This window comes from Gopherus evgoodei, chromosome 1 (genome assembly GCF_007399415.2).
Source record: "Gopherus evgoodei ecotype Sinaloan lineage chromosome 1, rGopEvg1_v1.p, whole genome shotgun sequence".
Taxonomy (NCBI): Eukaryota; Metazoa; Chordata; order Testudines; family Testudinidae; genus Gopherus; species Gopherus evgoodei.
The window spans coordinates 41486745-41511049 of NC_044322.1; the positions used below are offsets into that span (position 1 = coordinate 41486745).

The window sequence follows — 24305 nt, forward strand, 5'->3', positions numbered from 1 at the left end:
ACGCGCCTCGTTGGTACGCGCACACAGCACAATAGCAGCGCATAGAGATCAAGCGGGCGCGCGCCGGAAGATAGGAGCCGAGAGGGGACAGAAAGGAGACGCAGGGCGGCGCCAAGAATAACAGCGCATCACGTGGTGTCAGCATGGCCGGGGACGAGGAGGAGGCTGCGGCGGGAGCGGCGGCCGAGTGTGTGCAGAGCCGGCGGTTGCCTGTGCGGGGCCTCATGGGGGAGTCGAGACCCCCCGCGGACTGCGCCAAGCGCTTCATCTGCTCCTTCCCCGACTGCGAGGCCACGTTCAGCAAGGCCTGGAGGCTGAACGCGCACCTCTGCCGGCACACCGGGGAGGTGAGAGGGCGGGGCCGGGAAGTGGGCGGGGCGGGCTGCCCACCTATGGAGCCCTGCTCTCCTGGGCTGGGCTCTGCTCAGTGTCTCTCACCCCAAGATCCCAGGGCTGTGGGAGCCTCTGCCTGCTGGGCTGCCCTGGCAGGGTGAGGCTCTGGGCCGACTTGCCAGATGAACCAGGCCTGGTTTGCTGCCACCTAGGGCCATGCACATGAGGCCCTGTGGGCTGCCTGTGGGCAAGGAAGCTGGCAGGCCGCATGGTGCAGCTGGCATGGGGCTAGCAAACGTGCTCTGTGCCTCATGCCTCTGTCCTCCTGAGGAACTGTCGCAAGCTGCCTGAAGTGCTTTGAAGACAAGTTGCCAGCACTGCTCACATAGTCCCATAGAGCCCCCAGGACTAGTGTGTGCCAGGGGCCTGTGCCTCAGATGTGCAAGCTGCCCTATTGTGTGCTTTATGGGACCCTTCTCGCCCCCACTGTAACATAACCCTTGGGAGGGGCAGCAGTGAGTAACTGGGCATTTTGCAATGGCAGAAGGCAGGAGTTGAGGGAGATCAAGAAACTTCAGGGCAAGGAGCAGAGCCTTCTCTTCAAGGCGGTGACTTATTTCAACAGAAAACAGTTCAGAGGAAGTGATGCACTCGACATGCAGCACTCTACTGAGCACAGCTGTGTAAATGGGCATTGGGACTCCTGGGTACCATTTATAACTTTGCTGGGCAGTATCAAGTTGGAAATCACAATTTTCACAAGAAAAATCTGGTGTCTGCTGCTGTCGCAAGCAACCGCTGTGATTACTGTGAGTGAGTGAGAGAGAATAAAAAACTCCATGTTTTTCTCATCATTTTATTTTGAAGGTTTGGCAACACTGTCTAGGTGGTTTCACTTTTATTGAGGGTGCACACCCTTCCCTAAGTTCTGCAAGAGGATGTTTACCATTCATGGTAACAGTAGAACTTAAACTGGAAGTAACCAAGTCACAGACAAGAGTGTGAATTGGGGAGGGGAAGGGGTGACTGAGCATGTTTGGTGATGGTCTGGTCAGATTGGTTTAGAAGCCCTTTCTAAACGTAACAGAAAAATGCAAACTCTAAATTGCCCTTTAAATTAAAAGGATTTTTAAAAAATCCTGGTATAAGAAAGGATGTTCTCTCAGAAAATTGATTTTAAAAAATTGTCACTTAAAAAAAGCCCCCACTCACATTACACTTTAACATCTCTGTGCTTTAGTCTTCTTATCTGTGAGGTGGTGGTACAATTCACTTGGACCCTGATCCTTCAATTGACTTTGAACAGATTCCCTCCCTTGTCCTTTTTCCCTAGTGAAATCATTTGGGGCTCCCTGGGATTGCATAGTCAATTGCAGGATCAGCAACATATCTCCACAGCACTTTACAAACCTCTGATAATTCCTCAAGCTCCTTGGGTGAAAGAATCTATAGAAATAGAAAGCATTGTACCATGTTAATAGCCTCCAGCAATTTAAAAGGACGCTATCTATTTGAAATCTATAAAAGCAGCAAAGAATCCTGTGGCATCTTAGGGTATGTCTACATCTACAATTTTGCAGCGCTGGTTATTACAGCTGTATTAGTACAGCTGTATAGGGCCAGCGCTGCAGAGTGGCCACACTTACAGCAACCAGCGCTGCAAGTGGTGTTAGATGTGGCCATACTGCAGCGCTGTTGGGCGGCTTCAAGGGGGGGTTCAGGGAACGCGAGAGCAAACCGGGAAGGAGACCAGCTTTGCCGCGGTTTGCTCTCACGTTCCCCGAACCACCCTGCAAACCGCAGGGAAGGAGACCTGCTTGCATGGGGGTTCGGGGAACGCGAGAGCAAACCGGGGAAGGAGACCAGCTTCGCCGCGGTTTGCTCTCGCGTTCCCCGAACCACCCTGCAAACGGCAGGGAAGGAGACCTGCTTGTTCGGGGAACGCGAGAGCAAACCGGGGAAGGAGACCAGCTTTGCCGCGGTTTGCTCTCGCGTTCCCCGAACCACCCTGCAAACTGCAGGGAAGGAGACCTGCTTGTTCGGGGAACGCGAGAGCAAGCCGGGGAAGGAGACCAGCTTCGCCGCGGTTTGCTCTCGCGTTCCCCGAACCACCCTGCAAACCGCAGGGAAGAAGACCTGCTTGCTCGGGGTTTGGGGAACGCGAGAGCAAACTGGGGAAGGAGACCAGCTTGATTACCAGAGGCTTCCTCAGGTATGCTGGGATACCTGCTTATTCCACGGAGGTCAAGAAAAGCGCTGGTAAGTGTCTACACTTGATTACCAGCGCTGGATCCTCTACACCCGAGACAAAACGGGAGTACGGCCAGCGCTGCAAACAGGGAGTTGCAGCGCTGGTGATGCCCTGCAGATGTGTACACCTCCTAAGTTGCAGCGCTGTAACCCCCTCACCAGCGCTGCAACTTTGTGATGTAGACAAGCCCTTAGAGATTAACAGACGTTTTGGAGCATGAGCTTTCGTGGGTGAATACCCACTTCATCAGATGGATCTACTTTTAACTAACTATTTGAAATCTAGTTAATTAAAAGTAGATCCAGGTCCTTCAGGTGTCTGCCCTCCTACCAAATTTTGTGGCTTAACCATCAAACTTCCCTATTTAATTATTTTTAAAGTTTGTGCACTTCCCCGTGTGGCTGTATGGAAAAACTACACACAAAGAGGAAACTAACTTTAATAAAATTGACTATACTCAAAATGCTGTCAAATACAATGTAAACAAAAACTGCATTAGTATTTTTCTCTCTTTCAGTTAAACTATTGTAGGATCACCCTGTGCTAATTCTGAAACATTAATCATCTTGTAAGAAACTTGTCTGAACTCTAGAAATAAACCCAAAGGCTTATGGGTACAGATTTTTGGCATTTTCTTAAATTTAAAAAAAATAATCCAGATTAAAGTTTGAGACTCTTCTTTTTATCTAGGAAAATATTTTAAATGGGTTCCCATAACAGTCAGTGTGTGCAACCTGAGGATATAAAAGTGCTTTAATTTTATAAAGAGAAAACTTATGCACACTAATGAATATTTTAAACATTTTCTGTAACTGTTAATGGTTTAACACTGACTAAAGCTGTGCCCTGTATGCTTTGATTTTTTTCCCTCATGGTTCTTAAATGCACTGTTTATATGGGAAAAAAAATCACTTGGTTTCATTCATATAAGGGCAGCTTCTCCTGAAAATCAGTCTCCTAAAACAACTTACTTTTATGATTTTTAAGCAGTCTCTCTCTCTCTCTTTCTTTCTGTCAGAGACCATTTATTTGCAATTATAATGGTTGTGGTAAAGGTTTCACCAGAGACTTCCATCTTACTCGCCACTTTCTTACGCACAGTGGAGAAAAACCATTTGAGTAAGTATTGTACTTGTTTCCTTCAGGCACTGAAAAGATGATCAACTGCTGTCCTATAGAAACAAACTGAAAAAGAAAACTTACTTTCAGGAAAGCCAAACAAAATATAAAACTAGTATGATTTCAGTGTCACAGAAACCAACATGAGTCGGCATGCTGCTTCAGACTAGTGAGCCATCTAGCCTGGTATCCTGTCTCTGGCAATGGCCCATACCAAATGCTTCAGAGGATGGTGGGGTGGGAAGAATCCATAGTAGATGTTTATGGAATACCCTGTCCTTCTAGCACCAAGCAGTTAGTAGCTGGCTTGTGCAATGGTGCCTGAGGGTTCTAGTTTATCTAATCTAAGGTAACTTTGCATGTTCTCAGTACAAATACCAAATCCTTTACTGGAATTCTACTAAGCTCTTGACCTCTCCTTGCTGTCATTTAAACTTTCCTGTACTACTAAAATCTTCAGCAATCGCTCCTTTATTTTTGTAATATATTAAAAATGCATATTGCTATGTACAACATTTTACATGCCTGACTAACTAGAGATGGGTGGGAAATTGTTTTTCCGTCCCAGGAGAATTGTTGAGATTTCATAAATTTTTCCTGTTGCGTAAGCAGATGAAACAAAGATGTTTTACAGGTGTTTTCTTTTTTGTTGTCCCCTCCCTCCTCCCCCCCCCCCCCCCCCCAAAATGAGACACCTTTGCCTGATTCAGAGCAGGGACTTGACCCTTGGTCTCCCACTTTCCAAGGAAATTTTTTAATCAAATCTGGTAAATTCACATGAAGGTTTTGGTTTAGAGAAAATGACATTTTCTGATAACAAAATCATTTTGTCAAAAAATTCCCAACTAGTTCTATTACTAATAGAAATGGGAGGATGTAGCTATGTATTTCTTACTCTTAATGAGGTCACTGAAGCAACTGCGTAAATAAACTTACCAAGTAATTCTCTTACATTTTTTGCAAATGAACCAAATTGAAAATGCAAAACCATATTAACTTGGTCAGCCAAGTCTTTTGTGCTAAACAGGATTGGGCATGGACAGAACTTGGAATACTAAGAGAAACAGGTTTTGTAGGATGTTGGTGATTCAGCCACAAGTATTTTGTCTTTGGCTCACTTCTTACTTGAATGTATCAACATCGCTAGGGAGCACTGCTGCTGAAGGGCTCCTCTTTCAAATGAGACATAAAACAGAGAACACTGGTGATTGTGTAAATTTGTAGTGTTACTCTTGGGTGTTTAAACTATCACATATTGCCCCATTTCAGTGGGTGAAGTGACTTCTATGTGGGTTGAACTCTCTTGGAGCCTTCAGGATGAAATAAACTGTACAAGACTGTTTGTTAAAAGATTTCAGGAATTTTTAATACCATAATACTATAAAGTACTCCAACTTTTCTAATGCTAAGTACAAACTTCCAAGAATTGGTGTGGGTATGTGGTGGTCTGGGAGCCAGGAACCCCTAAATTTTAATTTCTGTGCTGACAGGGATTTCCACTGTAGCTTTAAATGAGTCACTTATCCTGCCATTTTATCTTTAAAATATTGATAATACTCTGTAGGATGGTTGTGAGGTTTGATTAATGTTTGTGCAATATTTTGAAGACACTGATACACATAAGTCAGTGTTTTTTAATGAACGTATATAAAGAATTAAACTTGTTGCTCTAACTCTTTCCCTTCACTCTCCCGATTATCTGAATACAGTATTAAGAAAGTATAATTTATTTGCAGGTGCACAGCTGATGGTTGTAATCAAAAATTTACAACAAAATCAAACTTGAAGAAGCATGTTGAACGCAAGCATGAAAATCAGCAAAAGCAGTATGTAGTAAGTAACTCTTTGCTAATACATGCTTAGCATTAAACAGCCTCCACTTAATTTAGTTAACCAGATATTTCAGACCCTGGAAACATGAGTGCATGTTCAAATGTTGTTATAAAACAGTTGCATATTTGGTACTGAATTTGTAATATTAGCAAAAACCTGTGGATCATATTGGCCTCTCTAACCATAACCAACTTAATTTTCCAAACAGTGTGACTTTGAAGGTTGTAGCAAGTCTTTTAGAAAACATCAACAGCTAAAAGTTCATCATTGTCAACACACCAGTGAACCTTTTTTCAAGTAAGTGAATAATTTTAATAAACTGTAAATGTTCCCATATACAATATTTAAGTGAAATAAGATACAAGATCTTCAATGTAGGTGGATGATACAGGATACAAATAATTATTTTTAAGGGATGCTGCTAGGTTAACTTCAGGCTTAACAGCTTACTTCTGCTCTACAGACATACATACAAATGCATGTGTTGAACTATCCCTTCACTTTGCCAGTCTATTCTGAGTAGCAGTCCTGTGCTCTATAACTGGAAATATTTTGTACATTCAGTGCTTTGGATTTGTTACAGCATCATCCAATTGTATAGTTTACATTTTACATATAAAGTGTAATCCATAGGTAGAATAGCATTTTCCTTTACCAGGTTGGCTCCCCTGCCTGCTTCCCCATCAGGGAGTAGCTGCTTAATTAACACAGGTGAGTGGTGAGCAAGTGTGAGTTAGGTGTAAGGACACAATTGACTTGACTGAAAAGTACTACCTTTGTGGAGTTGTATGTCTCCATTAGCAAAGCAAACCCGTATTAATTGATGGAAGCAAAATTAGGTCTTTTATTTCTTATAGGTGGAATTTTCTTATGAGTTTCATTGTTACTTCTAACTATATGTAGCATAACTGAAGGAGGCAGCATAGTCCACTGGCTAGATTACAAGAACAGGAGACCCCACCACACCTCCAGCTCTGGTATTGACTTGTTGCATTGCCTTGGATGTATCATTTGACCTTGCCCCATTTTACAGAAGGAGAAACTACCTCACAGGGATGACATGAGGTTTAACTAAGCTTTTAAAGTCGTGGATGATACTTGCTATATACATAGAAAATGTTTCATAATTACAACATAAAGTTGTAGCTGTTGAGTGGATCAGGATTATCAGAGCTGCACTGTGTAGTGTTCTATTTTATTATAAAAATATGGAGAATCCTTTCTGAAAAAATACATTTGATTGCACCTTTCTGATTGCTTTTGGCTCATTCGTGTCTTTGCTTTGCCTTGCCTTGTTTGATTGTTTTTAATGTATTTAACACCTAGATGTAGTCATGAAGCATGTGGAAAACATTTTCTGACTCCAAGTAGACTAAAACGGCATGAGAAGATACATGAAGGTAATCTAGTTCTCCCTCTTGCTTCAGTCACCCTGAAGTAACCACAAAACTAGCTTGTTTTTCAGTGTAGCCTGGAGGCTTGGAGATCTACAACCAGATTGAGACATGGCCCTCACTTCACAAACCAAACAGTCTAAATTGACACAAAACAGCACAGACTAATTGGATAGCTGGCTGAGGTGTAATTATAGGGTGTTGCAGCATTCAGTGTGTACCTCACTTTTAATGTAAGTGAGAACATTCACGGTCTTGGCAGAATAGCTCCAAGTGTTTTTAGTCATACTGTTCAGGTAGGTCCTTCCCAGATCACACGTTCCTTCCCTCTGAGATTATTTTGATATGGTCTAGTGGTTAAGGCACTAGCAAGACCTGGATACTGTTCCCTGTTCTGCCACATGCTTCCTGTGTAACCCTGGGCAAGTCACATAGGTCTCAATTTTTAAAGTTACAGAGGGGCCTAAAAATGCAGATGTGAGATTTTTGAAAAGTGTCCAGGTGCTAATTCCCAACTTCTGAAAATTGCACTGGGCACCTGAATACCTCTAGAATTCTGCTCTGCTTAGCATTGCAAGGCATAAGTGACACAGCAGTTTGCCTCATTTTCAAAAGTGATTTAGGTACATACTCTGAGTTCCATAAATTTTCAGTAAGATTTAATCTCTTGCAAATTTAGGAACTTTAAATTCATGCCCAAATCATCCATACAGGGGAGTTACAGCACATTGGTGCACACAGCTACTCACACCACCTTAGCGCAAATTGGAGGGCAGTGCAGATATGCCTTCTCTCTTTTGAAAATGAGACTTAGTTGGCTGTCATTTGTACCTTGCAATGCTGAGCAGAGAAGTGCCTAAATATCTTTAAAAATCTGGGCCTCGCCTCTGACTCCATTCCTCATCTGTAATATGGGATAATAGTACCTGCTTACCTCACAGAGGGGCTGAGAATGAATACATTACTAGCTCCTGAGGCACTCAGATATTAATGAGGGCCATATAAGTACCTATTATAAGATAGATTGTGCTCAGTTTTAACTCCAAGTCAAGTGACTTAAGCCTAATTTAATCATACCTAATGCAAACTTGCATCTTGGCAAATCAAAGATTGGTATGTGGCTTACACTAGTAAAATGTAAGAGGACAATTATCACAAAATCTAGGTACAATTCCAATAGCTTCAGTATTGTAGGTCCAATATTTGGTTCCAGTCAGCTTTACAGTGTGCTTAGGTATGCCGTTTTGCCCTATCTCAGTTCTTAATGGGAAGCCATCTAAGAACTGATGATAATCTGTGAGGTTTGCGCTCTCTGCTGAGTGCCAACAAAGGAGCTAATTGCAATGCCACTTCACAATGATATATCTTAATTCAGAATTGGACTGAACTACTCATTTCACATAGGACAAATAGCCAGTGGCTTTTGGCTGCTATGAACTTGAAGTATGCTATATAGGTAATTGATGCCATATCTGTGTATCCTAGCTAATTTTCTGAACCCTTGCAACCCTCAAATTAAAACGAACATGTTCTAGCAGCCTTACACGCTGAGGCATGCTGCACGTGCTGTGGATTTTAGGTATACATTAACAAAACAGATCTCTTTATATAGTTGTGCACTTAGCATGAAAACAGTGTGGCTGTATTAGCATTGTTATAGAAACTTTAATTTTACATCTTCTGGTAAATGTACAACTCCTGTGTTGCACTCAATTTTCCTGCCTTGAAAACTGAATTGAGCAAAGGAGGGGCAACTTCAGTGTCTTGCTGCTAACTGTATAGTGGTAGCAAATTTCATTTTTCTAAATGAAAGAATTTGCAGACTTTAGCAAGTTAGGGGAAAATCTCCAAAATCATGAGACTTGCATTGTGTCCAGCTCTCTTCCTGCTCTCTGATGATAGCTTTTTTTTTTTAATTTTGAAGGGGGCGGGCGGGGAGATGTTAATGTACCAGGAGATTATCTCAGCAGCCGCCTTTGCCTGATAGGCTGTTTGAGTGCATAGTGATGTCCAAATGGGAAAGGGATTCATTATCCTTAGCTAAAAAACATTTCATCCACTTAGAGTGACACTTCTCAATCATAAAACTTAATCAAATTGTTCAAGACTCAGAAATATCACTATGCCAAGTTTCAAAATTCTTCCTTTCTGAAAAAGTCAGTTAAGTGGAAACCTTTTTTTCCTTTTTGTGGGAGGGAGAAGTAAGAGGAGGTCAGGAAGAAGATGGGAGTGCTCAAAAACCCCTCACACTCAGTTTCCTTAACCATTCAAGCACTGGAAGTTAAGAATGACTTAGTTTCACTTATCTTGGACCTCTATTGAGCAGGTGTATCTGTGTATCTAACATTTAGTTGACTGATCTCTGGCAAATTCACACATTTTAGTGTATTTTCTAAACCTAAGCAATGTGTTTTAATAGGATATGCATGCAAAAAAGACAACTGTTCATTTGTTGGGAAAACATGGACAGAACATCTAAAACATATGAAGGACTGTCATGCAGGTAAGTTCAGTAAAACTTGCTTTTACAGTTCTATACAGTGGCTTAAGTTCAGTGCCATAGTGTATTGGATAAGAACCCAAATACTAACTTAAAGGTTTTGCCAACCTGTTCTTTATTATTTTTATAAATTCCTTCTTTAATGATTCTCTATATAATTTATTACAAATTAATACAGCTTAATATGAGATACTTCTATAACAAGGGTTGGCAGCGTTTCAGAAGTGATGTCCCGAATCTTCATTTATTCACTCTAATTTAAGGTTTCGGGTGCCAGTAATACATTAACATTTTTAGAAGGTCTCTTTCTATAAGTCTACAATATATAACTAAGCTTTTGTTGTATGCAAAATAAATAAGGTTTATTTTTAAGGAAGCTTCATTTAAAATTAAAGTAAAATGCAGAGCCCCCCCAGACCGGTGGCCAGGACCCGGGCAGTGTGAGTGCCCCTGAAAATCAGCTTGTGTGCCGCCTTCGGCACGCATGCCATAGGTTGCCTACCCCTGTTCTATACCATTCTGGCTAATCTGTAATTGAAAAATAGTACTCAAGTCTGTCCCATTTGCCCACTGATCTGATTGTGTGTAACAGGATATAGTTCCTTAGTACAAAACATGAATAGTCTAGGATGGGAACAACATGAAACAGCCCCTGAATTTCCTTCAATTAGTGAATATGAATTGCAGACTCATATTCTGAAGGACTGACTTGAGTTATTTAAGTCAGAACCTTCATTTGGATTTTTTTTAGTAAGTTGCTCTCTTCTTGTTTTTCACCTAGAGCCAGTAATCTGTGGTGTATGTTCCAAAACATTCAAACGCAAAGATTACCTTAGACAACATCAGAAAACACATGCTGAAGAAAGAGAAGTATGTCGATGCCCAAGAGAAGGCTGTGGGAGAACTTACACAACTGTGTTCAATCTTCAGAGTCATATTCTTTCATTTCATGAGGAGAAAAAACCATTTTTTTGTGATTATGCTGGCTGTGGAAAAGTGTTTGCAATGAAAGTAGGTATTGTAGACTGCCTTAAAATCCAGAGTATCTTCTCTTGGGTCATGTCAACATAACTTTCTTCTCAATTGCAGCAAAGTCTTGCAAGGCATGCTGTTGTACATGATCCTGACAAGGGAAAGCTGAACTTAAAAGTAAGTCAAGTACTTCTACAAACACCTCTGAGCCATTTCCTCTCTCTTCCAGGAACAAAGAGTAAATTAATTTAACACATACAATTATGTAAAATGTCTTTAAAACTAGTATTAAAATTGGAAGCTAGTCTACCTACTACTTTATTTTATGTAGGCATGCTGCAGACTTCTGAATTTAAATACTGTAAAGGAGGGCAAAGAAAAACTTTTGAGTGTTCAGATCAGGATTTTTTTTTAATCTATAAAGGCTGCTAATACTGTACTGTGAATCTTTTATAAGGCAAAACAAACTCGTCCTAAACGAAGTCTGGCCTCTCGTCTGAGTGGATATATTCCTCCTAAAGCACAGCGACGAAAGGTTGAAGCGGCAACAGAAAATAAGGCTCTGAATAAACCTGCAGAAAATGAGTTACCAACTGTTGAAACACTGACTCTGCACTAGAGACTTCTGGAGACAACTTCAGCCAGAATTGACAATTGCTTTATTATCACATGGGTCAGTTTATAACGGCTTATATAGAAAACTGAATATTTTGTTTTATAGTCACTTCAAGTATTTGATTAAAATCATTGCAGTTCACTTGGTTCAGTAGTTTCATTTCCACTCTCCTTTTTCAGAATGTCTGTCTGTTTTTCTGTTTCCCTTTTCCTGTAGTCACTTATTTCTTTGTCTGACATGTGTCTCAAAACACATGTGCTCTTTCCTTCTTTAATGACTCTTGGCTGGGATAAGTAAGTAGCTTTCTCAGGCATAGTCTCGACAATCTGATCAAAGAGCGCAAGCTGAAAATAAGAAAAATTAAAATTTGGTTATATTAACAATGAGACTTAAGCAGGTCACTCACTCCTAGTAATTCATCAGAGTAAGTGAAGAGCGATTAAAATGTTAAGTCTGGTCTACATCTGTGGCAGTTTTACAGTTAATCTGATACACCATTATCTCTGTGCTGTACTCATAGTCCAAATCAGAGCTAATAATTTATGTCTTGTCCTAGTTCTCTTACTCTATTCATCACCACAGTACATGAGGCTTTTAAAGTGCTACAGCTACTACCGAATCCCTCCATTTTAGAAGGCTGTTTCAGTGAAGTTTCAGTAAGCACATTCTCCTTTACAGCTATATTCTTTCCACTTGATTTTAAAGTGAAATTATAAGCATAATGTGACCAGGAAATCTTTTAATAGAAAAAGTTAGCCTAAGTTTAGCAAAGTAGTTGCAGTGGTAGGCTCAACTAGTGACTGAGTGAAGGAAACACTTCTAAAATAAGTTACAAAATGTCAGAAGTAGAGAAAGAACCTGCCAGGTGGGGTCAGTAAATTTCTCTACTCAAAGTCCGCCTTAAACTAACTCATAATGACTGAATGGTGTCATAGAAGATTCTGTTTTGTACCTGCACAAGTAGGCGGAGCCCCATTCTCAATCGTTCTTGAAAAAAGCATTTCATTAAATCTGTATCAATAAAATGTTGTTCCGCTTTTAAAGTAAATCATTAACATTTACACACACAGAATTGCATCACCGTGAGACACTAAATCCTGTTCTCCTAAATTAACAAATAGACCCCACCATGATCAGATGTAAGTCACTGCAAAGTAATGTGTATTGAAACAAGGAAGCATGCCCCAGAAGCCACCCATTGACCCTCCAGTAAATGGAATTGCTAAAGAAGGTACTCCAGTAGGAGTGGGGAGGCAGAAGCAAGGTGGCCAAGTACAATAAGCTAGATTTCATGCATATTTGTGGAAGAGAGTCATAGATTCCAAGGCCAGAAGGGATCATTGTGATCATCTAGTCTCACCTTCTGTAGAATAAAGGACGTAAAACTTCCACAGAGTAATTCCTTTTGAACTATACCATCTCTTTAAAAAAAAATCCTCTTACATTAACAAAATGCCCATGAGGAAGAATCCACCATAATCCTTGCTAAATTATTCCAATGGTTAACTACTCTCACTGTTAAACAGCTAAACCTAATTTCCAGTCTGAATTTGTTTAGCTTCAACTTCCATATTGTCTTAATCTAGACCAGGGGTCGGCAACCTTTCAGAAATGCTGTGCCCAGTCTTCATTTATTCACTCTAATTTAAGGTTTTGCGTGCCGGTAATACATTTAACAGTTTTTAGAAGGTCTCTTTCTATAAGTCTATAATATATAACTAAACTATTATTGTATGTAAAGTAAATTAGGTTTTAAAAATGTTTAAGAAGCTTCATTTAAAATTAAATTAAAATGCAGAGTCCCCCGGACCAGTGGCCAGGACCCGGGCGGTGTAAGTGCCACTGAAAATCAGTTCGTGTGCAGCCTTCGGCACATGCAGTAGAATAATGCAGTGTTAAAAAATTTCTAGGCAATGTGTGAGATTTACTTGTGTAAATGCATTGTTCAGATTATCTCTGTGAAGAGACAATTAGTCCTGAAGAGTGGTGTCTGATAAATGGAAATAACTTCACTTAAAAGGAAGCAGCAGGTTTTTGCCCTCTGTACTAATGTCACCACCATCACATACTGGTAAGAGTATACTGTCAAAGGAAGAAAGCAGTATTATACCTGGAAACACTTGAGACTGGTTGCCTTATTGAATACAGTTGGCTGATCAACACTTTAAAAAACCTTAATATAGCTTACCATCTTTTCTGGTCCATCTGCAACATTTCTTTGCTGTACAGAAATTCGGACATGATGCTTCTTATCAATCCACTGCTGAATGTGTCTAATTTTGGTCTCTAAGTCATGTTTTGCAATAGTTGCAGAAAAAGTTAACTCCTTCAGCTGAACAGGCCCTGTTAAAATATAACCAATAATATATAGGCTTCAAACTAAGTTTAGTAGTGTTGTGTACACCCCTATTCTGTGTTCTAATGCACTGAGGCTACTGGGGGGGGGGGGGGGGGGGGAGTACAGGTCAGACAAGTGTCTTCACTCTAAAGAACCCATCTTGCCTACTCCATTAAGAGTTCCCTGTCTTACCTGTTTATCATTCTTTTTGCCCACTCACAATACCTTATGTCCTCATATCTTGCTCATTACCAGGCCGCTGCCTCCTATGCTGTTCCTTATGCTTGGAACATGTTCCCTCTACCATTATGACAGGCCTTTCCTCTTTCAACATCCCTCTTAAAGAGCTCTCTCTTCCATAAGGCTCATAACCATTAACCAATATTAAACTAGAGCTGTGGGGTGGTTGTTAGCCTTTCCACCATCTTACCATTACCATTTCTAGTCACTCAATCCCTGTTCTTTAGACTAACCAGGTTTGGTCAAGGTCTGTCTCAGATGAGGCTGAGTACAACTCAGGTACTTAACAAATAAGGCTGGTCCAAGGTGTACCTGGCCATGAAATGTATGAATTCCTAATTATGCTTTTTTAAATATAAGAAGGCTAAGTGTTTTCCCACTGTATAGTTCAGTGGAAAAACTTTTAAAAATTAGTCATCCCCCTCCACTCCATTCTGTTTCAAAAGATCAAACAGCCTTGAATTCTGTTAGAAATAAGTCCCTGTAATAGCATAAATACAACTCATTCTCCTCCCACCTCTGCATATGCTCTTAAATATCCATTAGTACAAACTTCTTTTTGTAGGTGTTTTAACAAGAGCTAACCAAAACTGTTACAGTGGTGCTACTGCAGTAGCTCACCTGTCTCAAATCAGTAGTAAATAGCAGAAAACATCAAAAAGTGTGAACAATTTCTTAGTTTGCATGAGGATAACCCAAGATAGTCAGACATAGCTATATACAAACACATCCTCTAAGTGCTCCATCTTGCCAAGTTATCAACCCAATAATTTAAACTATGGGTACAGAATGATTTATGAGGAAAAAGTGAGTAATTTTGGTTATTTTACATTAAAAAAAGTGGAAGGGTCCATTTGGAACACTGTAAATACACTGCTGTCAAGACTTCCAGATTTTCTCTCTCATGTTGAGCAATGTTTTGTGACTATCGGTGACAAAAGTACGCTTCTTATAGATATGGTATATTCAGTTGTGAAAACTGTGTGTCATTTATAAAGAAGTTTGCATTCATAAAAATTAATGATCATTTAAAAGAACAGAAATTCAATATGAATGCCATGGTACCAGAATCTAGGTCATTCATTTATATAAGTACTTAAACAAGCCAAAATATTAATTATGAGAGCATAACAGAATGGTTTTCTACATTAACTCGACTAAACTGATTTTTGCTTTTTCAGCATGCAAATCCAAAATAACATTGACTGTGATGACAGTACTCTGGATTTCATTGATGTAACAAACAGGATTTGATCTACTGCCACTACTTCTAATACAGCAATTTTCAAAATGTTTAATATTATATTAGCAAGGCACCTACCAGCTTTTGAACTTGCTTTTTGCTTCTCTCTACGTTTGAGCTGCTCTTCATGAATCTGCTTCCCAGTCATTAGTCTGTACACTGGAGGCTCTTCATTTTCACGCAGTGGAACAAGCTTCAGATCACGCTCATTCATGAGTCGAATCACATCTCCCCTGTGCATATTTCCTAAGCTGTCCCCATTTTCGCTAATTACATGAAGGATCCGTTGAGGAATTTTCCTCCCAATGCTTCCAAATGTTTTTTGGGCATTTGTTTTTTTTTTCTTTTCTTCTGGTTTCTTTTCAGCTTCTTCAGTTGTACAAAATGATTTTGTAGGTACAAACATAAGTCTCCTTTTAGCACCAGCCATCACCATCAGTGTTTGAGAGAATGTTGTCTTTTGCATGGTTCGCACCAAAAGAATGTCCAAGTATTTACTTACACAACTAGTTTCATTCCTTGTGGCTTGATGTATTAATTTCCTTAGGCAAAGGGCAGCCATTCTGAGAAAATGGGGAAAAACAAACCTCTAGTCATTAGTTAAAAGACCTAAGTCAAGGTTGGCAGCCCTAATTTTTAAACTATCCTTTCATTTGTTTGCAAAGTCATGCATTTTTTGATTTAATAAGACTCAAGGTGCACAGTCATCAGCGATCTTACAATAATAAAGTGTTCATACAACAGAGAAAGAAGGTTTGGCAGGGAAACCATTTCAAGTTTCTGAAGGGTCATTATAAATGGAGTTTTTTTCCAATATTTTAAAATGTAGGGTCTAAACTTATTTTAAAGAACCCCAAAGAGTTATGTGAGCTAGCTCATTTACTAATGTAACAACAGATAGTTTGTCATAGTCTGGAGGGGTGGGTTTTGCTTTTATATAAAGTCTCAGCATTTGAAGTTACATGCACAAATGAAGAAAATTGGATGGAAAATCTGACAGTGGACCCTCTCTCCTGGTGCTGCTGGCACCCTCGATTAGAATATTTTCTTTCACTTATACTACACTGACTCAGGTCCACCAAGACACTCAAGAGTAGTTGAGGTCTGTGCATCATAGATTCATAGACTCTAGGACTGGAAGGGACCTTGAGAGGTCATCGAGTCCAGTCCCCTGCCCTCATGGCAGGACCAAATACTGTCTAGACCATCCCTGATAGACATTTATCTAACCTACTCTTAAATATCTCCAGAGATGGAGATTCCACAACCTCCCTAAGCAATTTATTCCAGTGTTTAACTACTCTGACAGTTAGGAACTTTTTCCTAATGTCCAACCTAAATCTCCCTTGCTGCAGTTTAAGCCCATTGCTTCTTGTTCTATCATTAGAGGCCAAGGTGAACAAATTTTCTCCCTCCTCCAGATGACACCCTTTTAGATACCTGAAAATTGCTATCATGTCCCCTCTCAGTCTTCTCTTTTCCAAACTAAATAAACCCAATTCTTTCAGCCTTCCTTCATAGGTCATGTTCTCAAGATCTTTAATCATTCTTGTTGCTCTTCTCTGGACCCTCTCCAATTTCTCCACATCTTTCTTGAAATGCGGTGCCCAGAACTGGACGCAATACTCCAGTTGAGGCCTAACTAACGCAGAGTAGAGCGGAAGAATGACTTCTCGTGTCTTGTTTACAACACACCTGTTAATGCATCCCAGAATCACGTTTGCTTTTTTTGCAACAGTATCACACTGTTAACTCATATTTAGCTTGTAGTCCACTATGACCCCTAGATCTCTTTCTGCCATACTCCTTCCTAGACAGTCTCTTCCCATTCTGTATGTGTGAAAGTGATTGTTCCTTCCTAAGTGGAGCACTTTGCATTTGTCTTTATTGAACTTCATCCGGTTTACCTGAGACCATTTCTCCAATTTGTCCAGATCATTTTGAATTTTGACCCTGTCCTCCAAAGCAGTTGCAATCCCTCCCAGTTTGGTATCGTCTGCAAACTTCATAAGCATACTTTCTATGCCAACATCTAAGTCATTGATGAAGATATTGAACAGAGCCGGTCCCAAAACAGACCCCTGCGGAACCCCACTTGTTATACCTTTCCAGCAGGATTGGGAGCCATTAATAACTACTCTCTGAGTACGGTTATCCAGCCAGTTAGGCACCCACCTTATAATAGCCCCATCTAAATTGTATTTGCCTAGTTTATCGATAAGGATATCATGCGAGACCGTATCAAATGCCTTACCAAAGTCTAGGTATACCACATCCACCGCTTCTCCCTTATCCACAAGACTCGTGTCAAACCAATCTGATAGCTTTCTTTGATAGGATAACAATTTGTTCTTTACAAATCCATGCTGGCTATTCCCTATCACCTTACCACCTTCCAAGTGTTTGCAGATGATTTCTTTAATTACTTACTCCATTATCTTCCCTGGCACAGAAGTTAAACTAACTGGTCTGTAGTTTCCCTGGTTGTTTTTATTTCCCTTTTTATAAATGGGCACTATATTTGCCCTTTTCCAGTCTTCTGGAATCTCTCCCGTCTCCCATGACTTTCCTAAGGTAATAGCTAGAGGCTCAGATACCTCTTCTATTAACTCCTTGAGTATTCTAGGATGCATTTCATCAGGCCCTGATGACTTGCAGGCATCTAACTTTTCTAAGTGATTTTTAACTTGCTCTTTTTTTATTTTATCTTATTTTATCTCTGCAAAGTCCTTAGAAGTTCATGTCCCTGAGGTTTATAGGAGGCTTGGAACTTAAAAGAATGAGACTTCCATGCATAATCTTTGCATGTGTGGTTAAAACCTGACCATTAACGTATCTATAGGAAGCCCATATAGAGGAGCACACATTTAGCCCAGGGTTGCAATTGTCCTTTAGTATACAACCTATTTCTTACATCACTGACTCAAAACAACAGTAATAGTTTATTTTCCGCAAAACATGAGCTACCCAAACTTAGTCCCATATTAGCAATCAAAGGAGGATACTTGACAGTTTTGCTGATACGTGTTAAGTCCTATTGTCATTTCAGTAACTAAACTAGAAAGCTCTGTCATCTCTAAGTTAACACATATATACTGTAATAGAGCACAGCTGCATCTATATTAGTGGTTTAACTTGTCAAGCTATATTGTTTTGTCAAAAGTTGAAAATAAAGATTTGCTGTTGACAGTGTTTAAAGGTGTGCACAATCTTGTTACTGTATATAGTGAGTTAGGACAATATCCTGATGTTTCTCCCTACTCCTCCAAAGGCATTTAAAGAGCTTACACAAAGAATGCACTCAACGAAGAAACCAAGGCGTGTGGGGAGAGTGCATTTTACTATGGCTATCCCAACCTAGCTGTTAAAATGCTTTTTCTGTCCAAGGTGATGTTTGTGAAGCAGGCAGACGGGGGAGAGGAAGGTAAGGTAAGAGTTTGGTACAGGCATATGGAATGGAGCAGTATTTCATAGAGTATGTCCACATTGCAGTGTAAGCCCAGGCTCAAGCCTAACCTCCCTTCTGTCTATACACAAATCACACTAACAGAGGACTCAGATCCAAGCTTCTAGGACCCCACCAGGGTTGGGGGTCTGAGCCCGAGCCAAGCCGGGGCTCTGGATTCAAACCCTCTTGCTTTGCAGTATAGACACAGCCCTAGTAGATCCATGCTCCAGAAGTATCCCATGGGCCAACTTTGTTTGTCCTCTGGACAGTCAAGTTTGGTGGCCAGTAAAGTTTTCCCACACTGCACCATGAACAAAGGGCTACAGTGGCTACATTTTGGGAGGGCGCTAGGAAGTCTGAGATATGGTTGGTTGGACTTGGGCCCACAGTGTAGATGCTGGAAACCTCAGGTTGGGACCCAGGGCTTAACAATTCCTAACTGGGAGTCACGAATGAATGTAGAGGCGCAAGCCCTAGGTTAACAATCTCCAGGGCTGCTAACTCAAGTTCTACTAATCATGGGCTTACATTGTAGTGTAAACATCCTAACACCTACATAACTCCATGACAAAGGTTCCTGGCTGTGGACAGCAAGCAGAGATAGGTGCTTAAGTCTGCAAGAGGGCAGGGCTTACAACACATTCTTCTCCTTGATGTCTCCTATTGCTTAGTTTAGGCTGCTCCCTGCCTAGCATACTAGCTTTTGTGGATCCCACTCTTAGGACCCTTTCTCTCCACATACATTGTATAAGGAGCCGAGGCATGTGAAGCCCCAGGTTAGGAGGAGTTGTAGCCTGGATGCCAATCTGGGGCTCCAGCATCTACAGTGCACCATGTGGCCCTGAGTCCAGCCACCCATATCCCATAGCACCCTCCCAAAAGGTGGCCCCTCTAGCCTTTTGTGCATGGTCTAGTGTGGGAAAACTTGACTGGAAAGAGGACATGAAAAATCAACTCATGGGATACTTTTGGTGGACTGCAAGACAATGAATCTTGTGGGGCTGCATCTACACGGTAAAGCAATAAAGTTGAACCCTGGGTCCTGGCTTAACTCAGGCTCAGGGTATGTCTGTACAGCAAAGAAAAACCCACATATGGCTTGTGCCAGCTGACTTAGGCTGCAGGGCTGTTTCATTGCAGTACAGACTTCCAAGTATGTGCTGGAGTCGGGCTCTAGGACCCTGCAAGGTGTGTCTAGAAGTAAGTCTACACAGCAGTGCAACAGCCCAAGCCCCATGAGCCAGCTGGAGTTGGCAGCCCCTGTGATGGTGTGTAGATGGAAGGGGGTTAGGTTTGAGCCTGAGTTTGAACCCTGGGCTTACACTGCAGTGTAGACATACTGATGGGGTCTGCAGAATCAGGGCCTATGGCTGGCACAAGTTTTGAGATGACTGTCTCTATGATTGGGGGCCTATTGTGTTAGGTGCTGACCAACCACTTAGTAAGAGGCAGTCCTTATGCTCAAGAGCTTTCGGTCTAAATAGACAACAGAGAAGGGTCAAAGGGGACACAGAGATTCAGTGACGTGCCCAAGGTCACAGAACAGTGGCAGAACCAGGATTAGAACCTAGGTCACCTGAATCCCCAGTCCTGTACCCTACGCACTGCACCACATTGCCTTTCCTCTCGTGTACCTGATCATAAAGAATGTCACATGCTCAATACCAAAATGTATCCTCCATCCCAAAGAACCTGGTATTATTTCACTAATTACTGACCAGAAAAATGAAACTCCTGTTACCCCAAACATACACATCATTTCAAACTTTGTTCTCCTTGTCTTCCTTATTTAGTGCCATGAACTAACATTTCAAATGCCATATCTGCCCCCCCAAGAAACCCACGCTCATTTGCTGTGGGAGAGATAAGTATCTTTTTACATCAACGGATTTTGATGCTTGTATTTCTGACAGGGGTGCATGTTTTGCTGTGTGTGTGTTACACTCTCTGGGAAGGACCATGCACAACTGGGAGAGGGTATTTTACTATGAGTTTTACAGTGTCTGGGGAGGGTATGTGTGTCCAGAGAGGAGGGTATTTTGCTGTGTGTGTATGCTGACGGGACACATATGCATGCTGAGAGGGAGGTGTTTTGCTGAGTGCTGGGATGAGGTATTTTGCTGCGTGGGAGTGTGCATGCACATTAGAAGGGAGATATTTTTTTCTGTGCACAAGGGCACTTGGAGGAGATACTCTGGGTGCGTGTGTGTTGGGAAGGAATACTTTAGAGATGGGGTGGGAGGGAGTATTTGGGATGTACTTGCAGGCCTGTGGTGGAAGAGGGTATTTTGAGGGGTATTTGGGGAATGTGGGGTGATTTAAATTATAATGATTTAAATCACTGATTTTAATCAACTTTTCTATTTGTACTTCAGTTCTTTTCTAAAGAAAAGTGCAGACTCATCAGTTGATATAATCATTAAAACATACTGATTTACAATTAGAGCCTTTATTCTAGATTTGGTACTTTTTTTTTGCTATCTAGTAGAGTACACTATAACTATATACATGTACGTAAGCAATTATTTCATTTAATGTTTTCACATTCTTATTGATTGTACAGTTTTAGTATGTTAGAGAATGGTGAATGATATATTGCTTATTTACTAGATAATTAACTTTTTGCTCATGACTTCACAGAATCTCAGGGTTGGGAGGGACCTCAGGAGGTCATCTAGTCCAACCCTCTTGCTCAGACTTGTCAAGCTGCATTAGGATGGTAACGAATTTAATTAAACAGAGGAAACAGCACACAACATTTATTTGTATTAAACAAAACAAGCCTTTAACATAGTACTTGAACTATTTTGCCATATTTATAAAACTTGATCTCAAAAGTTAGATGTTTTCCCCATCTAACTTTTATCAAGAAAAGCAGCCTTTAACTCAAAGTTCTGATCATACAGTATTTACATGTTTTAAGAGATTATAATAAGTTTAGGCTTTAGCATATTTTGTATTAAATTCAGATATTTTTAACAGTTTAATATTTTAAAGAAAATCTTATTATAATTTAAATAACAAAATAAACAATTCCAGTTTAAATAAAAAATCTGATATTTTTAATCCATTTCTATCCACCCAAGAGAGGGTATTTTGGGAGCGTTTGCTGGGTATTTAGGAAGGGTGCTGGGAAGGGTGTGAGTACTTTGAAGGGGTATTTTGGGGGTGTGGTAGGGGGTATCTTGGTGGTATGGGGCATGGTGCTGGAAGGGATGTGTTTACCGGGAAGAGGTATTTGGGGGTGTTGAGATGGGTGTGCGCGCTGGGAGGGGATATTTTCGGGAGGTGCTGGGGGTGTATGCCGGGAGCGGATATTTGGAGGTGCTGGAGGCGGTACCTGGGTGTGCTGGAGGAGTGTGTGTACTGGGAGGAATATTTGAGGGTACTGGAGGGGCTATTTGGGGGGTACTGGGAAGGGGTACCTGGGGGGTCCAGGAGGAGTGTGTGTACTGGGAGGGGTATTTCGGGGTGAACGTGTACTAGGAGGGGTACCAGGTGAATGTACTAGGAAGGGATACCTGGGGCATGCTGGAGGAGTGTGTGTACAGGGAGGGGTATTGGGGGGTACTGGGAAGGTTACAGGGTGAGTACACTGGGAGGGACATGGGGCATACTGGAGGGGGGTACGTGTACTGGGGAGGGTACAGGGTGAGTGCAGTGGGCGGGGTATGGGGAGTACTGAAGGGGGGTACATGTTTTGGGGAGGGTACGAGGTGAGTACACTGGGTGGGGTACAAGGGGATACTGGAGGGGGGTACGTGTACCGGGAAGGGTACCAGTGAGTGCAGTGGGAGCAGGATGGGGGGTACACGTACTGGGAAGGGTACCGGTGAGTGCACTGGGAGGGGCATGGGGGATACTGGAGGGGGGCACGCGTAAAGAGAAGGGTACTGGATGAGTGCAGTGGGCGGGGTATAGGTGGTACTGGAGGGGAGTACGTGTACTGGGGAGAGTATGGGGTGAGTGCAGTGGGAGGGGCATAGGGGATACTGGAAGGGGGCACGTGTACTGAGAAGGGTACTGGATGAGTGCAGTGGGCGGGGTATAGGGGGGACTGGAGGAGGGTACGTGTACTAGGGAGGGTACGGGTGAGTGCAGTGGGCGGGGTATAGGGGGTAGCGGAGGGGGGTACGTGTACTGGGGAGGGTACGGGGTGAGTGCAGTGGGCGGGGTACAGGGGGTACTGGAGGGGGGTACGTGTACTGGGGAGGGTACGGGTGAGTGCAGTGGGCGGGGTATAGGGGGTACTGGAGGGGGGTACGTGTACTGGGGAGGGTACGGGGTGAGTGCAGTGGGCGGGGTACAGGGGGTACTGGAAGAGGGTATGTGCACTGGGGAGGGTACTGGATGAGTGCAGTGGGCGGGGTATAGGGGGTACTGGAGGGGGGTACATGTACTGGGGAGGGTACTGGGTGAGTGCAGTGGGTGGGGTACAGGGGGTACTGGAGGGGGTACGTGTACTGGGGAGGGTACGGGTGAGTGCAGTGGGTGGGGTACAGGGGGTACTGGAGGGGGGTACGTGTACTGGGGAGGGTACGGGTGAGTGCAGTAGGCGGGGTACAGGGGGTACCGGAGGGGGGGTACCTGTACTGGGGAAGGTACGGGTGAGTGCAGTAGGCGGGGTACACGGGGTGGTACATGTACTGGGGAGGGTACGGGGTGAGTGCAGGGGGCGGGGTACAGGGGGTACCGGAGGGGGGTAACTGTACTGGGGAGGGTACGGGGTGAGTGCAGTGGGCGGGGTACAGGGGGTACCGGAGTGGGGTACGTGTACTGGGGAGGGTACGGGGTGAGTGCAGTGGCGGGGTACAGGGGGTACCGGAGGGGGATACGTGTACTGGGGAGGGTACGGGGTGAGTGCAGTGGGCGGGTTACTGGGGGTACTGGAGGGGGGTACCTGTACTGGGGAGGGTACGGGGTGAGTGCAGTGGCGGGGTACAGGGGGTACCGGAGGGGGGTACATGTACTGGGGAGGATACGGGTGAGTGCAGTGGGCGGGGTACAGGGGGTACCGGAGGGGGGTACCTGTACTGGGGAGGGTACCGGGTGAGTGCAGTGGGCGGGGTACAGGGGGTACCGGAGAGGGATACGTGTACTGGGGAGGGTATGGGGTGAGTGCAGGGGGCAGGGTACAGGGGGTACCGGAGGGGGGTACCTGTACTGGGGAGGGTACGGGGTGAGTGCAGTGGGCGGGGCACAGGGGGTACCGGAGGGGGGTATGTGTACTGGGGAGGGGGTACTGGGTGAGTGCAGTGGGTGGGGTACAGGAGGTACCGGAGGGGGATACGTGTACTGGGGAGGGTACGGGTGAGTGCAGTGGGCGGGGTACAGGGGATACCGGAGGGGGGTACGTGTACTGGGGAGGGTACGGGTGAGTGCAGTGGGCGGGGTACAGGGGATACCGGAGGGGGGTACGTGTACTGGGGAGGGTACGGGGTGAGTGCAGTGGGCGGGGTACGGGGGGTACCGGAGGGGGATACGTGTACTGGGGAGGGTACGGGGTGAGTGCAGTGGGTGGGGTACGGGGGGTACCGGAGGGGGGTACCTGTACTGGGGAGGGTACGGGGTGAGTGCAGTGGGCGGGGTACAGGGGGTACCGGAGGGGGATACGTGTACTGGGGAGGGTACGGGGTGAGTGCAGTGGGCAGGGCACAGGGGGTACCGGAGGGGGGTACGTGTACTGGGGAGGGTACGGGTGAGTGCAGTGGGCGGGGTACAGGGGGTACCGGAGGGGGGTACGTGTACTGGGGAGGGTACGGGGTGAGTGCAGTGGGCGCGGTACAGGGGGTACCGGAGGAGGGTACCTGTACTGGGGAGGGTATGGGGTAAGTGCAGTGGGCGGGGTACAGGGGGTACCGGAGGGGGGTACCTGTACTGGGGAGGGTACGGGTGAGTGCAGTGGGCGGGGTACAGGGGGTACCGGAGGGGGGTACCTGTACTGGGGAGGGTACGGGGTGAGTGCAGTGGGCGGGGTACAGGGGGTACCGGAGGGGGGTACCTGTACTGGGGAGGGTA

At 43.5% G+C, this 24305-nt stretch overlaps 2 protein-coding genes across 4 annotated transcripts in view; one reads left to right on the forward strand and one right to left on the reverse strand.

The window, feature by feature from the left end:
- Positions 1–11164, forward strand: GTF3A (general transcription factor IIIA). Its single transcript, XM_030562547.1, has 9 exons — positions 1–347; positions 3603–3703; positions 5440–5536; positions 5745–5833; positions 6863–6936; positions 9350–9433; positions 10212–10441; positions 10520–10579; positions 10860–11164. Exons 1-9 carry the CDS (start codon positions 144–146, stop codon positions 11019–11021), a joined length of 1101 nt encoding a protein of 366 aa, XP_030418407.1. The 5' UTR covers positions 1–143; the 3' UTR covers positions 11022–11164.
- The window catches only part of MTIF3 (mitochondrial translational initiation factor 3), a 17748-nt gene continuing 4487 nt past the window's right edge, over positions 11045–24305 (reverse strand). For 2 of the 3 annotated variants that reach the window (XM_030562565.1, XM_030562574.1), the window contains exons 2-4: positions 14918–15405; positions 13207–13361; positions 11045–11362 (exon numbers count right to left, since the gene is read on the reverse strand). In XM_030562565.1, the coding sequence (XP_030418425.1) occupies positions 11147–11362; positions 13207–13361; positions 14918–15401 (855 nt within the window). In that variant the 5' untranslated portion in view covers positions 15402–15405 and the 3' untranslated portion in view covers positions 11045–11146. The remainder of the gene's footprint in view (positions 11363–13206; positions 13362–14917; positions 15406–24305) is intronic. The other variant, XM_030562558.1, reaches the window with a different exon arrangement.

Coding starts and splice junctions, on each gene's coding strand:
- GTF3A (XM_030562547.1), top strand. CDS start 144: ATGGCCGGGGACGAGGAGGAGGCTGCGGCGGGAGCGGCGGCCGAGTGT. Junction 3,704..5,439: donor AGTGGAGAAAAACCATTTGA/GTAAGTATTGTA, acceptor ATTTATTTGCAG/GTGCACAGCTGATGGTTGTA. Junction 10,442..10,519: donor GAAAAGTGTTTGCAATGAAA/GTAGGTATTGTA, acceptor TCTCAATTGCAG/CAAAGTCTTGCAAGGCATGC.